The 18129-nt window shown below is 39.0% G+C and overlaps 3 protein-coding genes across 6 annotated transcripts; 1 reads left to right on the top strand and 2 right to left on the bottom strand.

The window, feature by feature from the left end:
• Positions 1-489: 489 nt before the first annotated feature.
• On the top strand, positions 490-4300 carry LOC122308734 (4-sulfomuconolactone hydrolase). Of its 3 annotated transcripts, none has more exons than XM_043121941.1 (10): positions 490-757; positions 910-981; positions 1226-1305; positions 1813-1912; positions 1987-2040; positions 2702-2779; positions 3038-3135; positions 3231-3288; positions 3792-3884; positions 4013-4153. In XM_043121941.1, the coding sequence occupies exons 1-9, from the start codon at positions 548-550 to the stop codon at positions 3864-3866; spliced, it is 825 nt and encodes a 274-aa protein (XP_042977875.1). In that variant the 5' UTR covers positions 490-547; the 3' UTR covers positions 3867-3884; positions 4013-4153. The 3 variants fall into 3 exon arrangements, with proteins under 3 accessions (XP_042977875.1, XP_042977874.1, XP_042977873.1); XM_043121939.1 differs by having other exon boundaries at positions 493-757; positions 3763-3884; positions 4013-4300; XM_043121940.1 differs by lacking the exons at positions 3038-3135; positions 3231-3288 and having other exon boundaries at positions 491-757; positions 3763-3884; positions 4013-4300.
• A 721-nt stretch (positions 4301-5021) lies between these two features.
• Positions 5022-14863, bottom strand: LOC122309469 (protein ESSENTIAL FOR POTEXVIRUS ACCUMULATION 1-like). Of its 2 annotated transcripts, none has more exons than XM_043122964.1 (11): positions 14459-14863; positions 13432-13494; positions 13130-13203; positions 9905-10756; positions 9680-9773; positions 9434-9598; positions 8568-9329; positions 6292-8454; positions 6133-6205; positions 5626-5771; positions 5022-5547 (listed from the first exon to the last, which is right to left on the bottom strand). In XM_043122964.1, exons 1-11 carry the CDS (start codon positions 14532-14534, stop codon positions 5210-5212), a joined length of 4806 nt encoding a protein of 1601 aa, XP_042978898.1. In that variant the 5' UTR covers positions 14535-14863; the 3' UTR covers positions 5022-5209. The 2 variants fall into 2 exon arrangements, with proteins under 2 accessions (XP_042978898.1, XP_042978899.1); XM_043122965.1 differs by having other exon boundaries at positions 6304-8454.
• A 1453-nt stretch (positions 14864-16316) lies between these two features.
• On the bottom strand, positions 16317-17990 carry LOC122310087. The gene has a single exon (XM_043123973.1). It carries the CDS (start codon positions 17988-17990, stop codon positions 16317-16319), a length of 1674 nt encoding a protein of 557 aa, XP_042979907.1.
• Positions 17991-18129: the final 139 nt, after the last annotated feature.

The following is an 18129-nucleotide window of genomic DNA, read 5'->3' as shown; positions in this document are numbered from 1 at the left end:
GTGTTTTTTTAAAAATATATTTTATGGGTTTTTAATTTTAGAAAATATACTTGAAACTAGTCAATATATCCCATTTAGATGCTCAGTTGAGTTCAAATGAGTTGAATTCTTTATAGATAATAATAAATTGAGATAGTGGAGTGGATTTTATAAGGTCTATCTAAAATGAGTTTATATGTTTTTAGATGTTCAGATGAGTTTAGATATATTTATAAAAAAATAAAAAAAATTATGAATTTCACATATAAATAAGTATTGGGTTAAAAATGGTTGTGGGTCTAACTTGTGAAGAAGTTTTGAACTTATATGAGTTTAATAATTTGAAAATTAAGTATTTTGATGTTAGACTCAGTTTAAAATTAGACTGAATTGATCTGATCTGAATTGAGTTTAAGATCCAAACGCACCCTTAATCTGTTAGGACTACATTGTCGACCTAACAACCATAGCGTCGGCGTTATATGTCTAAAACGAAAAATCTTAGTTATTTTCGCGACCCTTGGGCTATTTTTCGCTAATCCACTACCTTGAAGACCGTGTAGCCACAATGGCAGTGCGGTTAAAGCATTTACTTGCAGTTCCGGTCCCTCATTATCAACTTAATTATTCTCAACGACCCGCCTCTTTTGCAAAGAAATCCCATTCCCAGTCCAGATTATCTGCAAGCAAAATGGCAACCAGTGGAATTGATCGAACAGCTCCTTCTCCCACTAAAATTATAGATTCACATTTGCATGTATGGGCATCTCCTCAAGAGGTAAAACCCACTACCTCTATTTGTGAAGGAACTCACCCCAAGTTCTCATAATCAATGTTTTCAATTTGTGATTACTTTTAGAATGTTTTTTTTCCTCTCTCGGAGGCCGAAATGGGTGAAAGTTGCATGTTTTTTTGTTCTATTTTCTGAAGGCTGCGGATAAATATCCTTACTTTCCTGGCCAAGAGCCCACTTTGCCCGGAAACGTTGATTTCTTACTTGAGGTATGCCTTTTATGCAACTTATGTCTGTTTATCTCTCCCTGTATTTCATGCTTTATTGGTGATATTTTGATGAGGTTCTCAGGGTTTGTTGGAAACATATTGGAGTTTTGCTTTTGTGCATGAACTGTTTCTGTCTGTCCAATTTGGATCAAATATTTGCTTTTGAAGGATGTACTTATTTCCTTTTGAGTATGAAAAGAAATCCCATATTTTTCTAAACGCGTATGTTTCTTTCTATCCACAGTGTATGGAAGAGGGGGGCGTAGATGGTGCACTGATTGTACAGCCCATTAATCATAAGTTTGATCATTCTCTGGTGACAAGGTCTGTTGACAACAAACTTAAAATCCCACATGTGCATGGTAAAAACAGCCCACATGATTTTTTTTTTCTTGGCATATGTGAAACAGCCAGTGCAACTTACACTCATGTAGAAGTGAGTAGAACCCTGCATCTGGAATGGTATATTGCAGTTACCTCGTGGAAGTCATAGCTTAAAATTTATACTTTAGCTTTTGAGGACCTTTTCATTTTCCATTAAACACAGATTTTCAAAGACAGGCATGATCAGAGGTCCGAACTCGTTCATTGGTTGGTGGCATGTTTTATAACTCCCACACTTTCATGCTCCATAAAAAATGTGGGCTTATGTTTGTGCCAGCCAAACAGTGAATTGGCAGGACCTGCAGTTGCATGTTTCCTTTTTTCTTGGTGTCTTATATGGATTTCAAATGTTTTCCTTATTTGATTTCTTCCATGTTATGTTCATTCCCACGCAACAGCATAGCAGCATAAGCTATTGACTTATGCCTATTTGATATCCTTGAACAGTGTCCTGAAGAAGTACCCAACCAAATTTGTTGGTTGCTGTCTTGCAAATCCAGCAGAAGATGGAAGTGGGGTTAAGCTGCTTGAACATCTCGTTTTAAAGGTTTCCAGACAATCCCATGTACCCACTGTTTTGTCTCTGAGGAATTATGTTGACACAAGCTACTTTCATGCCAGGATGGCTATGGAGCTGTTCGCTTTAACCCATATTTGTGGCCATCTGGTCAACAGGTAGTAATCAGCCAGTAGGCGTTGTCTCAACTGTTTGTCCTGATTTTTTTTTTCCTTTACTCCCGTTGATTTCATAAGTCAACCTTTTGAAAACTTGATACATATGCTTAAGGTTTATGCACTAGTTAGTTGATTGTCTTGGATGAAGCAAGGGAATTTTCTTCTCTTTTCACATACATTAAACTCTTAAATGCTGACCATCCCCCATGGACCCAGAGATATCCCCTGAAAGCATCTGATTCCTGAAAGAGAGATAAGAATATGACTAACTATTCATATCTCAAACTGGAAGTTTCCTTCCAGAATTCCCACCCAATGGTCTGCGAATCCCTATAACTATATTGCATGTGCATGTGGTGCTGAAGAGGGCAAATACATTTGAAGTTATTTTTCCATATGATAAATAATATATATATGACACTTAAGACCATTAAAATATAATGTTGTATGTTTCCTTGCAATACCCCTCACACGGCGTGTCCTAATTCTCTTACAGCTGTGCTAGATTGTTAACGCATATCAAGGAAGCTAAAGCTGCTTTTTGTCCCTCCGTACTCATCATCGCTTTTTATCCATACATATTCTCTTACATGTGCTAAATTCTGATGTTCATGTTTGAAATATTCCTTGCATTATTATTATTATTATTTTTTTTTTGCAGATGACAAATGAAGTCGGGAAGGCAATTTTTTCCAGGGCAGGAGAACTTGGAGTGCCAGTTGGTTTCATGTGTATGAAGGTATTCTGATTCTTATCTACTCAACTCAAACCGCATTAGCGGAAAAAAAAAAGAACCAGCTTATTTGTAAAATGTATTATAACTAGCTGTCATCTTTCACAAGCTTGTTCTTCCAAGTGACAGAAGGATTCTACTCACTTATCCATGTGCTCAATTCATTTGTATGCACCTACTTTGTGGCTGAGACAATATCTGGGTACATAAATATTAGATGCCCGTGGTAAAGATTGTAATGTATTAATCAGATGGATATTCCAGGGTCTCAGTCTGCATGTTTCGGAGATTGAGAAACTCTGTACAGAATTTCCATCAACAGTTGTTTTGCTTGATCATTTGGCATTCTGCAGGCCACCATTGTGAGTTCTTTCAGAACTTCACTCTAGGTTGAGAAAAGGTTTTCAATCCTGATAGAAGACGATATAAATTTTCTTCCTTTGCTGTCAATTTTCAGAAATGATGATGAAAGCCTGGCCTTCTCTGAGCTTTTAAAGCTATCTAGATTCCCACAGGTAACGTGTCCTGTGTACCTTTAAATGACACAGCACGTATGGAATTCCTGCTTTCCTCCCAACTACATTTGCCATCTTGACATTGCAAAGGCTGATCATACTTTGAACTAAGATATCATGTTCTTGGAGTGTATTTTGTTTTCACTTTCTTTTGCTAGAAACTGACACCTTATAATTGCATGAATATGTGTCGAGCTTTACTTGAGGAACCTTAAGTTCTTTACTACACAGAGAGGGTTCCCGAGGTAATTGTATTTCTAAGATGTATGTCACTGATTAGTTTCTGATAACGCAAGCTTTTATTACCAGTTTCAAATGCTGCCCCTGTACTACATCTGTCAAATGCCTGAGCATGGGTCCTTGTAACTCATAGGCATTCTTGTTTTTGTCCTGTTCTCTTTTGTTAGGGAGTTTTAGCAGTCAGTGTGTTGATGTATAACGCACTTGATGCATGATATGAATATTAATTTGCAGGTCTATGTAAAATTCAGTGCGCTTTTCAGGGTGTCAAGAATGCCATTTCCATATCAGGATTTATCCCACCCATTGTCCCAAATCGTATCCAGCTTCGGTGCTAACCGTGTCATGTGGGGCAGGTAGCTCCATCTTTTCTTTATACTGTTCATTTAATTTAAAGATAATGTTTCATATTCTTCAAGGCAAGAAAAAATGTAAGAAGCAAATGGGCACTCTTTTTCTCTTCCTGAATACATTTTTATTGCAGTGACTTCCCCTTTGTTGTTCCCCAATGCGGATATAAAGGAGCAAAAGATGCGGTGACCCATATTGCCAATCAAGTTCCCTTATTATCTTCTGAATTAGAGTGGATAATGGGTAAAACAGTCATGCAACTCTTCCAAGGCCAATGGCTTCAGTCTTAAAACAATGTTTTGGTTTGGATCATTGAACACTAGTTATTTAGTCTGGAGAAGATAGAAATCTTCAGCGTTGTTTGTCACGTAATTCTAACCTAAAACTACCTATTTTACTGTATAATTTTCACGAGTCTCCATTGCATGCCTTCTGGATGATGCTTGCTTGTAAAGTTGAAAACCATGCAGATTTAGCTGAGCTCGATGCTCCTCACCGGGTAGGTATGATGTGCCGATGGAAATAAATGAGCAATATAAAGTGAAGTAGCCTGGTACTGACAAGTTTCATTGAAAGAAAACATGGGAAGAAAAGAAAAATAAGGAAGAAGTGCAAAACCCTCCCAGAAGAAGTCCCCAAAAACAGTGATTTATAAATTCACTCTTAATTAGAAAGCACTTGGTAAAATTTATTGATGGCCTTATAACTAGGATGCTTGGGACACAGACAAGATGAGATGTAAATTTTGTAAATAATAGTTAGATGGTTTGTGAATGATAGTGAGATAATTTAAATTAAGTATTTTTGAAATTTTAGGAAAAGAGAAAAAAAGTTGAATAAAAAGTATTATAAAATAAAATATTATTATAATATAACTATCTAATATCATTTTTGTTTTTAAATTTAAAAAATTTGAATTGTTTTTTGTTTAAAAGTTGTAATGATTAATAGAAAAAAATTATAATAATTAGTTTGAAAATATTTGTGTTCTGAGTTATATTTAAAAATGAGACAAGATGGGATAAAAATAATTTCCAAACATCCCTTTATTGAACAACCATAAATGTTGTAGAGCCTTAGAAATATTACCCCCAAATCTTAGGCTTAGAGGAGGTGAACCAGCATTTCAGATGTATAGAATATGATGGAAGATTTCCTTTATAAACCTTGTTAGTCTGTACAGAACTAAAACCCGTCACTACACCAGTGACCGCACACCCTGTAAGAATGAAAGAATTTTCTTTGGCAGAAGCTTTTATACCAAGGGCTTTGAACCTATACAACTTCTAAAAAATGCACAACAGAAAGAAAATACAAATCTTAAAAGGGGCTAATCCTCTATGCGTTGAATTTCACCCATCATGATGCGATTGCTGGTGACTTTAAAACCAAGGAGTGCAGGATCAATTTGCCTCCCTTTCTTTCCCTTCTTTTTTCCACTTCGTCCCCCTTGTGTCCCATCTGTTGTCTCTGAAAATCCTGCCGTTGACTGAGCCTCTGCCGGAAGTGTCTTTTTGGCATTACTCTTTAACATATCTATAAATGACGCCTCTGAAACATCAGCATCCCCGTAAGAAGAAGTACGCCGAAAACGCATGTCTTTCTTGCCAGATGCCATGATGTCCGAACCTTGGTTTACTAAATTCACACCTGGGTCTCGTCTACCTCCTGAAGATTTAGAGAAAATATAATCAACAACTTTATGCAGGAGAAGAAAGGAGTAAGAAGAATTTGAAAAATATGTACCATCGGCAGCACCACTTGTAGAAATTTTCCCTCTCATTACTGGATCTGAGACCAGCTCAGACAATCCTTCCTGTGATGATGAGTTGTGGGAGACAGGAGGACGTCTCAGCAAGATGTTCTCTGGCCCTTTGGATGGAACAGGCACCCTGGCAGGAAGTCAATCAAAGAAACGAAAATCAGATAAATATGTCACTCTTGCATGATTCTATCATAATAAGAAAGAAAAGTACAAAAATGAATAAGAAAAACAGCAATCACGAGTGGCATATCATAATAAGTATAATAACAGTTGTTCTCCCACACCCTCTCCAAGGTCTCCGTGCAATTTACTCCATTCCATCTCTATACTCATAAACCAATAATTTTGACAAGTACCAAAAGCCAGCTAGTAATTTTTTTTCGGAAGCTATCCAGTTCCTTTAGTACAGCTCTCATGAAATAGAGCTACCAGGGTTTTCTCTTCAACAGAGAGTCAACTTATAAAGCATCAAAACTAAGGAAACTTACCGCTCATTAGATATTTCCTCCACAAATGAATTACCAGATCCAATCTTATCATTGTAGAAGCCTGTTTTCCCACCTGGGTACAAAATTAGAAAAAAAACCTTATCACTGTTGTTACAAGTATAACACAATGGCTTGAAAAGAAACAATTGAGACTGAAACCTTTTGCAGTACCAATTGATGATTGCCTGCAAAGGGTATTAAATGAAATCTCCCCACGATCTAGAGCAGACAAACCAGCTTGCTCAACCATGCCTTCTTGAATCTCGAAAATCGGACCCTTTCCCAAACCCTCACTTATGGACCCATACTTCCTCCCGTCAGCCTCTGAGAACTCGTGGCTCGTAGATGACCTGCCAAACATGTTAGAGTTTTTGTAAATTGCCTGATCAATCTCATTGATGCCTGCCAAGTGTGACTCTCCCTCAATCAATGCTCCAGAATCAGATCTAAATGGCATGGTTTCTCTGCTGGCCCGCTCATCCTGCAGGGGTTCAAATGAATGAGAACCATAAGAGCCCACTTGAAATGATTTGGTCAGACCTGCTTCTTGGTCTAGACGAACACTGAATGGGTGATCCAAGTAGCCTGACCCAGAATAAAGGCCAGATGGTGCCCTTGTTTCCTTGCCTGCATCTAATGGCTCTGTAGATTGATGACCTGATTTCTGATGAAGTAGTTCCATCAACAATTGTTTTGACTTCTCATCATTGAACCCATCCGACATCCATAAGGATGCATCTTTAGAAGTTCTTTTAGCTTCTGACTCCCTTTTCTGTCGCTCAGCATTAATATGCAGTTGTTGAATCCGAGATTCCATCCAGTCATTCTCTAGCTGCTCATTGTTCTCAGGCCAGCGGCCCTCAATTGCATCCAATTGCGGGGCATGAAATTGATTGGGAACCAAAAGATGGTGGGGATTATGAGGGTGGATACTAGATGAAAATGGACCCACTTGAGCATTAGATTGCATACGTGTACTTGGTTCTTGCATATCTAAACCATGAGCACGGGCCATAGCTAGAACATCCAGATTCATCCCTGGAGCACCAGCAGGCAAAGACATTGACCGCTCAAATTGCATTGAGGCAGGGTCAAAACGCTCTTGCCGAAGGCGCTCCTGTAACGAAACATTCCGCTCAAGATGATTCAGATGCTCCTCGTGGGATGGCCGCTGATAAACATCCAATGGGCCAAACCCTGAAGAATGAGCACGGTGAGAAGCAGCATGACTGCTGAGAAACTGATCAGATTCATCTGCTGGCCATATGGAACCAATATGCCTCTCCCCCTCAATACCTGTCTGCTGCCTCAATCCCAGTAACTGCCGAGCCTGCAGCTGGTCTTGTTGAAGAAGCTGTTGCTCCAGTGACGGCATCTGTCCATGCTGTGTGTGTGATATAAGTTCAAGTAAATCTCTCTGACGATCTTGTTGTGGCATGTGATTGAATTTTGCTCGAATAAGTTGATCTAAAGATGGATCAATATGCCTTAAAGGATGATGAGATTGTTGTTGCAGTTCGTGTAGAAGGTGTTGTTCTAATAAAACCTGATCAAGAACATTGTTGGCTCTGATAGGATCTACATGTGACTGCCCAAGCCCTTGATCGTGCAATTGACTACGTAAAAACTGTTCAAGAAGCACCTGCTGGACTTGAGATTGCCGTTGCTCCTGCAAAAGCTTTTGCTGTTGATGAAACTGCTGCTGTTGCTGCAATTGATGATGTTGTTGGAGCTGAATCTGCCGCTGCTGTTGCAACTGAAGAGTCAAAAGATGATCCAAATCCGGTGCAGAAAGGTTGGCCACATGTTGGTGGTGTATAAGATTCTGACTAGGCACATGTTCTAAAACCGATTCATTTAAATGTGCATGAGACAACAAATTTCTCTGTTGGAGTTGCTGCTGATGAAATTGTTGTGCCATAAGCTGCTCTGCTAAATCAAAATGGTTGGATTCCTGCTCCATCAGTGACAAATGACGAGCAGCCATGGCATCTTGATACAAGTTGGGGTCAGGAAGTGTATTTTTTCTATAAACATCAGACCACGTCTCTGTAGGAAGAGCTGGATCAGCCATGGCACCAAACGGACCATCCCTTCCCATGCTCGACCGAATGGATGGCTTCGTATTTTTTGTATGATCTTCAAGTTCAGACCAGAGTAAGCCAAAGGGATGCAACTTATTATCATTTTGATTTGGTACTCCAGGTTCTGTCAATTCATTCAGAAGAGGACGGGTGAAAGAATTTTCAGAATGATGATTGCTCCCACTAGATTTTGCAATAGAATATCCAGTGTTTCCTGGTCTTCCTGGAAACACAATTTCTGGGAAAAAAAAGGAGGAAAATGAGAATTCTTTTTGTGAAAGTTGAATCAATTTGTTACAATAATTAAAAATAAGAAAAAATCGCCAGAAACACTAATAATAGAAAACAGACCTTCTTCTTGTGTATTAAACTTAGGAAAGCGTTGACCCTCAGAATGAGGCAGTTGCAATGAGACCTGAGGCTCAGATACTCTTGACTGAACAGGCTGAGCAGAAATGCTATTGAATTCAGGCAGCATCTGGCAAAGGTCATTTACTGCAGATGAATTGCTTTTCAAAATAGAAGCAGGAGCAGTTAAACTAGCCTCTGACTCTTCGCATAGCTCTAACTGAGTGTTTGTTTCTGTGCTATTGGCATATCCGTTGTTGACCTTCAGATAAGGCATGAGTTTACCTAATTCTTGGAAAGGTGTTCCCTCAGGAGCGTCTGCAAAGCGGACCAGCAAGTCTGTCCCAAAAAATCCTTGTTCAAGCCATAAAACAATGTCAGCCCCAACAAATGGTCCCTGGGTCACCCCTTGAGGATCAATGTAGTACAAACTTAACTCCTCATGCGGGGTTACCCTTTCTAAGTCATTCTTGTCAGTGCTGCCACTTTGATTCTGCTCAGGAGAAGGCAAAACAAAGAGAGAACTTGAATCGCCAGGAAGCTTGGATCTGATGTCAAGTGAAGTGGGGAACTTAATGGCATCAAACTGAGCATGCACAGTAAAGTCAGAGTCTGCAGTCTGCCATCTTTCACCAACATTGATCAGAGAAGGACCATGCTGAGCACCATCAATCTCCAAGACACCATGGACACCATTACTTTCTGAAAACTTAGGGGCCAACCCATGAATTGCTCCAGTAATTTTATCTTCTGCTGCATATCTTTCTGTAAATGACGTACATTCAGAATCTTTCAGATGTAGAATTAACCAAAATTAAATAAATAGGGTTCAAATATATGCCCCAAGGGTCAGTTAAACAGTTACTCACCATCTACCATTTTCCTCTCTGAGACATATTTCAATAAGGTACCACCATCATCAGCTTGATATACGTCCTCAATTGCAGCTTCATGCGAATTATCAACAACCTCTTCAGTGAGAATTGAGGGCAAGAAGCCCTGATTTTGTTCAGTTGAGTCTAATTCTTCAGCATCTAGACAAGGAATCCCTTTGCAAGATTTAGACCAAGCATAAATTTATAACAGAAGTTTAAAAGCAACTAAGCTGAAAATACCTGTTAAATTTTCTGTCGATCTTCCCTTCCTATTTGAACTGTACATCATCCCACTACTTGTGATCTTTCCCCTCCATATATCACCACGGATGGCCTGTTAACATTACATGGACCAATTACAGAGCACAACAGATTTTAGCAAGTTACAAGGAAAATGGATCTTTGTTATACACAAAAATCAGATGAGAATAAAAAGTGAACTAATTACAGGATTCAATTAACTACCTCCTCTTCAGCATCGGGGGCGACAAAAGCCAATGGTTCAATAAGACCTACTTCAGTAATAGGGGGTAACTTCTCCATCTCAGCTGGCATGGTAGTAAAAGATGGACCAAGCTTTTGCCTCCGATATATGTCAAGAAGCTTTCCCCTTGGGTACAAAAAAGAAATAATTGAGTCACTTGGTCTCCCAGGGACACTTTCACATTTGTCAAAATGAGCTGCGCCAACAGGACCTGCTGATGAACCTCTCCCAACAGCATTTGACCTTCCTCTTCCAAGATTAAATCCCAAGTTTGAACCCTCTACTCGTCCTCTCTCAGGTCCAAATCCAGGTGCTGCACGGTAGGCATTTGAACCACCAGAATGAACCTCCAATCTATGGCGTGGCCTCCACTTATCACGAGAATCAGAGTCACGCTCAGAAGCTGAACGGTTGCTGCTAACAAAAGATTGATTGTCACTATGAGCATCTTCCTTTTCTACATCTGTCCTCTTCTCAGTTCGAGAATCCTTATCTTTGTCTTCAGGGCCCCATCTAGATGACCATTTATCACGCCGTGTTTCATGCCCAGAAGTACGACCCTCATGCCACCGATCAGAGGTAGGCAATGCTCTACTTTCACCTGTTTCTCTGACTGGGGTGTTGTCAACACGGCGTTCGGCCTTCCTGCGATCTCTTCTAGCACCGAGTAAGCCAGTTTCTCTTTCCTCCTCACGCCAGCGACGGCTGCTTTCATTGTCAGTGACAGTCCTCCTCCAATCTTTCCTGTCCTCAGATCCTTCCAAGCGCCAGCCCTCTTTATGGTTGGGGTCAGTAGGGTTTCCAAAAGACGCAGAAGTTGGAGCACGCATTTCCTGTTACACATAGATATCACTAAATATAGTTACCCATTGTGATAAATGGAAATTACAACAAAACCTTTGGGAATATCCATGCAAACCTGGCCATATTGTCAAGTTCAAAATAATCAACATTAAAAAGAAATGATAATACAAATTTAATACCATTAGTCCATAATATTCATACATCACAAAACATTCCAACATTAAATTGCCGAAGATGCTTTAAAAATCATGAAATAGGACTAACAGCCCAAGAGATTACACACTATCTAACCTCAATTTATTTTGTTACACAAAAAGTATTATCATAAACTCCACTTCTTAGAAATGGGCATCATATTGGAAGTTTGTGGACATTGTATTGGAAGGCACGTGCCTCTAGCATGGAGTATCAATAGCCCTCCCCCTATGGAAAAATAAGGGATGAAACTGAAAGATATGGTACCAACTTAAAGATGGGCTAAGTGCGTGGCTAGAATACCAAAATAGGGGATTTGCATTTTGACACAAATGCAAGATCAAGCAGAACGCCTTTTCTGAATGTAAGCATTTAAGAAATAACTGACAAGAATGAATCAACTTTGTGACCTTCATTGGATCTCACTTTATATGGAGAGAAGATTAGCTCATGCCAAATGAGCGTCAATATAAATATAATACCCCAATGGAAGACCCAAATCACTTGGCTTATACTCCAAAATGACTAGTCAATTATACAATTGGAGCCCCATTGGAACATTATAAAGAGTAAGAACTTCTCCTCTCAAGTAATGTGTGATCCCATACACCACCTGCCTTATCATCTTATCTTATGGGATATCACAATCTCCCCCCACTTACATTCTCAACGTCCTCATCGGGCCCACCCGTCGTAAGTGGCACCAATCAAGTCCTACATTTCTAGTTGGGATGGGCTCTGATACTATTTGTAACGCCCCAATGAAGACCCAAAACACATGGACTATACTCCAAAAGGACTAGTCAATAATACAATCAGAGCTCTATTAGAACATTATAAAGGATAAGAATTTCTACTTACCAAGTAATGTCGGATTCCATACATTACCTGGCTTATCCTCTTATCATATGGGGTATCACAATAAACTAATTTTATTACAAGTAAATGAGCCTCAATATAAACTAATTGGGGCCTACTACATGGATTATTTTCTGCCACTCTTAACTCCATTTAGGATTACATCCTAAATTCTCTATTGAACAACCACTTGTTTTCTTATAATTTCAACTTAAATAATTTTTTGCCTCCCTTTCTCCCACTTTTTATTTTTCCACATTGATAAATCACTCTTTCACACTGGTGCATTTGAAAGCCTCTGATGCACGATTCTCTCCCTTTGATCTCAAATGGTGCCACGCTCACTTTCTCATGAATTTAAATGAAAGCAATAAATCTAGTTGGCGTCACCATTTAACGTGAACTTCTTTTATTAGTGGATCAGACAAAACAAGCACCTCTATTTCTGCTAGTTTTCCATTATTCTCTTATTTTTTAAATTGAAAATTTTTACAGGGTACCGTCCCCTTTAAAAACAATTAAAGACTGATGGACAAAAAGGGAGCTACCGTCAAGAATGGGCTCCATGATCACATCCAGACCAACTCAATCATCAAAATTAGCTCTAAGCTGACAGCTACCTTAATGTCTATGTTTCAATTATTATTATATTTTTATATACATAAAGGTTGCAACTATTAAAAATGCCCAAAATCAAATATAATCTAACTCTCAGGAGTAATTATCAAAACAGAATTCCCCAAAAAAAGTAATTAAAAATTTGATGAGAAGCCCAGAAGGGTGGTGGATCTTCTGGATTGTTTGAGAGGTTTTCAAATAATCCCAAAATTGCGGCCATATCAAAAATGATTCCTCTATCTCATGTGGTGTATTTGGCTTGAAAGGAATGGCCAGAGTTATGAAGACTAGGAATGCTAGTCGGAAGAGCTTAGATGTTTCTCTTTCCATTGTTATTTCTTTGGATCTTTGCAATAGTTTTTTTTTTTTTTTTGGGAGGTGGGGTGGTTAATTTTCATGATTTTCTTGTCTACTTTTCTAGCTCCTAAATTGTAATTAGGTGTTCTCTCTTGTATACTCCCTAGAAGACACTGAAAGGATTACCAACAACTTAGTTATGACACCAACTTACAAGCAACTTCTAAGAACCTTTTTTTATGGCAAAATAGAAGTCGCATTTAGATAGTGACAAGTTTGTAGCCAAGATACCAACTGGGCTCCAAATACTAAAAAACACCTTTTATACAGTAGATATATATCAGAACCTCCAATATGGAGGCAAAATAAGATAACGTTTGCGCATCTATGTCACTTTGTTGCCAAAAGAAAAGCAAAAAGAAACAGAATTATACCATCTTAGGCTCAGTTGGTCTGGCATAAAGCCACTGGGGTGACAGAGGTATGCTACTTTCTGATGCCACCTGATCTGCAATAATGAGAATTAACAACTCTTTACATCAGAGAAGAAACAGGAGGCAACATGACAGCATGTAACACACATAGGACTCAATAGTTCAAATTTTTTTTTTTTTTTTTTTTGATAAATAAGAAACTTCATTGAAGAGAATGAAACTAGGCAAAGCCCCATGTACACACGAAGTATATCAATAGTTCATCCTTTTGGCAAAAAATAAATCCAACTCAACAACAATACCTTTCAACTCATCAGGCAACCCCATAAGTGCCTTGTCCTCTTCATTCCCTTCAGAAGCTTCTCCTGGCATAGCATGAACACGATGAAAACACTTATTATGTTAAGCTTCCATTTGCAAAGTGCAACGGTAAACAAACAATTGCCCATCACAAAAGCAATCAAATCCACCCCAGGGCACCCATAAATAAAGAGAAAGAAATAGCTTATAATTGTTGTCCTGAAACGTGTATAAGAGCTCAGAGCTCAATTGAAAACAGATAGAATGCTCCAAGCACTTAACCAAAACGCTCAGAAGTCTAAAATATGAAAGATTTCAGCCAAATAAATAACTAACTTCCCAATAGCCATCCTCATGGGCCAACAAATTCTTAAGAGTGCTTAATCTAGTTTTCTGATGTGGCTCTATTTCATTGGTTATATTGAGTTGTAATCAATTTTTTCTTCTTATAAATACATCAATGTAAATCAGTTCAGATTAATTCAATACAAAAAGTTCAAGATTCCTTCATTCTGCTTTCTCTGTTTTTATTGCTTCCTTCTCTCTCTACTATCAAGAATCCATGGCAAGATTCAGATTTTGTCACAAATCTCGGGAAATATATCAATGTCATTCCTGCCCACTCATGAACTAAACCGTAAAAAACCAGAACAACCCTGCCGTTATATAAACTTCTAAAATTCTGTATTGGAACGGGAAAAAAAAATGAAACCAATATAAATAAATAAAAATGATCTGAAATATGACCAATACAAGGGAATGAAAATCAGAAACGTATTTGCAGATAATGTTGAAAACCCTAATTGACGGGGTTGATTGCTCAAAAAAGAAAATGAAGTAGTACACCACAAACTATGATGCTCCAGATCAACAACCCCTAACCTCGTATCGATTCAAAATCTTGCGAACCATCGGCTACAAGGTTTTGCATTTTCGGAATCAGCCAAACCAATCAAAAGCCGATGAAAATCTCGAACAAATTCAAATGAAAAGGAAAAACGAAGTAGAGTGGAAGAGCGGGGAAAATACCTTTGAAGGTCCAGGAATGATCGGAAGGCTTAGATGAGACGAGATCGTCCGGAAGATCGAGCTTGCCTTCCCCCATTAATGAGTCGCGAGATTGAGCGAGCGAGAGCGAGAGAGAGAGAGAGAGAAGGAAGATCCAATCGAGCTAGACAAACAAACACACACCGACGCAAACTGGATTGGAGGTCCGAAGATACAAAGCCAAGGTAGTAAAGAGGGAGATAGAGAGGGAGAGGAGCTCAGGTAATTGTGGAATTTAGGAGGTTCGGATAATCTAGGGTTTCGGAAGCAGCTTTTGGTAGCACTCGCAGGAGGCAGAGAGGGAAAGAGAGATGAAGAAAAGGGTGAGAGGGAGGGTTTGGGTGGTAGTCACAACACCCAAATCAAGTAGAATCATTTCCACAGGTTGCTTATTCAACAATTTTCATTTCTTTCTTCTTTTTATTTTTTCGTTTTTTTCTTATAACCTTCTTGCAATTTTAAATGGGATAAGAAGCAGTAATTCCTTATTTTTATTTGAGATCCAATTGTATACATTGATTACAAAATAAGCTGCTAATATGTTCTGCCAACCATTAATTTGTTATAACCCCAATTTTTATATTAATATTTTCATTTTAAGTTAACAATATAATGATACCTTTTTAGTGCATAATGGATTTTTTTTTTCCTTGTATATGATATCATATCTTAATTAATTTTTACATCAACAATTATATAATATGTATACAAAGCAATGGAACTTTTAATTAATTATATGTCGCTCAACTAGGCCTAAAAGCACGATAATGTCCATGCAGTCCTCTCTCAATTTTCAATTCAAAGTTTATATTTTTAAGTCATAAACTCATTGTAGTTATTTGAGATTGTAGTAGAAAATATAATTTTATAAATTTTATTATTAAAAAATTATTTATTATTAATACTTTCAAACATATTATTATATTTGTTTAAAAATAAATTAAAAAATATTTTTAAAGTAAAAATGACGATGATATATTTTTTAAAAGATTATAACCATATTTTTAAAATTTTTAAAATTATAATTATCTAAAATTATATAAATATTTTCACTTATTAAAAATCTTTTTAAAATTCAAACTATATATAGAATCATGCTTTTCTTTTTAACTTATTCAGATTAAAAAATAATTTAATATATAACATCCAAATAACCTTTTTTTTTTTTTTTTATATAAGAACTTTTAATTGGCCGTTTTCAAAAGATGAATATCCATGCTATTTTATTTTCAATTCAAAAGATATAGCTAAAAATATATGCATGAGGTTCTCCGCATGCTTCATCATCGAATTATAAGGCATTTGGTTTAAGCGTTTTACATGCTTCGTTCGTGTAACCGTTGTTTTTTGTTTTAACAATATTCCACGATGGGCCCTTTTTCACATGCTTTGGAATTGGGACTTGACTTGAGGCATTTCCTCCACAAATGAACAAACAGAAACGAAGGAACAGCTCCTAAAACAATTTTGGGCGTACTGCATCGGTTAAACATCATTGTCCCCTCCATCAATGTTTCTGCAACATCATTCATTCTCCCTAAAAATAACTCCTAACACTCCACTTACCATTTCGAAGCTGCCCTTGGTCCCCCATACGATCGCGGCTAACGCTATTTACCTTGCGTCCTGAGAAATTATAGAGTAAACACCGGCGTATTGCAACAAGAAACAAACATTAAATTATGCTTATGAATTACAAGTTACAATTAACTCCAACGAGACTTGCCAAAAAGAAACACATCTCTGTATATTGAAAATCTCAACAAGGATCACACACAGAGACATCAACCATCCACAAAGTCCAAAACAGGACTACTAAAATGCTCGCCCAACCCTCGATCTATCTCTTCCCACGGTCCCTTGTATCTTTCAAATTTTCTACATCATCTACATCCCCAGCAGCTAGCCTCTTCTTCTTTTTCCTCAACTTCTCGCAAATGAAAGCCCTCTCCATCTGCCCGACCCGCTTCGACAGCGAGTTTAGTAATCTTGTCTGCATCTCATTCCTCACGAAGAGCTCTGCCATCAACCCCATCATTCTCTCGTTGTCTTCCATTATCCTTTCCAGCAGCTCACTGCTCCTGTTGCTCTCCTCTCTCCCTCCAGGCCCACCACATTCTTCTTTCACGCTCCGGTATTTATTATCAATCTTCAATTGCTCCTCTTGCTTCGACGAGTTTTCCTCAACTACTTCATCTAAACTCTCAGGATCGGCGGAAGAACCAGAAGCAGTTTGACTCGTCCCTACGCTCTCTTCCATACATTCATTCGCAGAAGGAGCTACTTCATGATCCTCGACCAGTTCTTCACCCTTTACCTCCATTTCGTTACCGGCTGCATCGGCTCCGCCGACCTTCTCCAAATTCTCACAAACCCGCTCCAAAGCTTGCAATTTTAGAGTCTGATCAGGCTCTCCATTAGGCGTTGACTCAGAAACGTGCGTTGTCTCAGACTCAACCGAATTAGGTGCTAAATCATCATCCATCTCTCCATCCTTGACCTCCATTTCGGTGCCTGATGCATCAACGCCACCCAAATCCACGTTCTCCGACTCCTCCGTATTCTTGCAAGCCTGCTCCAGAGCTTGCAATTTTAGAGTTTCATCGGGCTCTACATCAAGCGTTGGCCGAGCAACGCGTGTTATCTCAGACTCAACCGAATTAGGTCCCATATCAAAATCCATCTCTCCATCGTTGACCTCCAGTTCCATACCTGCTGCATCAACTCCACCCAAATCCACCTTCTCTGACTCCTCACAAGCCTTCTCCGGAGCTTCCACTTTGTGAGTCCCATACGGCTCTATGGTAGCCATCCTCGAATCAGGCATAGACTCAGCGTCGTGGATTTTCTCAGAATCAACCGAATTAGGTACCGAATCTCCAACCTCAGTCTCCACCTCTTCCAACGTTTCACGATCCGCTGATAAATTGCAGGAATTATCAACCATATTACCGGCGGAAGATTCAGTTTCGGAAGCTTGCCCTCGCAAATCATCACCATCCATTCTCAAAGGTTCTTGGTTTGGATGGACAGCTTCGGCCTGGAGAGTTTCATCCACAGGACCTACATTTCGTTCGCCGGATGCAACCGCGTCCACTAACTCCTGCAACGCGATCGCCCTCTTGATCACTGCCTTCCTGCAGTCCCTAACCCCAGAATCCACACCTTTCACCGAGTCTAACTTGAAGAGCAAGCTCATCAGCGTCTCGTTCACCCTCAGCCTCTCCTTGGGATCACTACGAATTGACTCCATCGTGGCCTTCTCCGACATCTTCCCATCTATCTCGTCGACCTCCCTCCTTATCGCCGCGATCTTCCTCATGCTCTTCCTCACAAGGAACCCCCGGAACACTTTCTGAATCTTCAGCGCCGAGTCGGACTTGTTCCGCTCCGACCCGACGAAGTGGACTGGGATCGACACCACCTTCCGAGAGGGAGTCGCTTGCGGCTGCACAGGGACTCCTCTCGCTCTCGATGGGAAATTCCAATGGTTTGTGAAGAAAGGAGCATCCATCACCGATTATCAAAATAATAGAACCGAATTGAATCTCTCCTGGTTAGAACTAAAAAGTGGAGTAACTTTGGCTTTTGAGATTTTAGAAATTGCTTTCTGTGAATCTGAACTGGAAACGGGGATATTTATGAAGAGGATT

The sequence above is a fragment of the Carya illinoinensis genome, chromosome 5 (genome assembly GCF_018687715.1).
Source record: "Carya illinoinensis cultivar Pawnee chromosome 5, C.illinoinensisPawnee_v1, whole genome shotgun sequence".
In the NCBI taxonomy this organism is placed as follows: Eukaryota; Viridiplantae; Streptophyta; class Magnoliopsida; order Fagales; family Juglandaceae; genus Carya; species Carya illinoinensis.
Note: the sequence above shows the minus strand (reverse complement) of the source record. Positions and strands in the feature narration are given on the sequence as shown.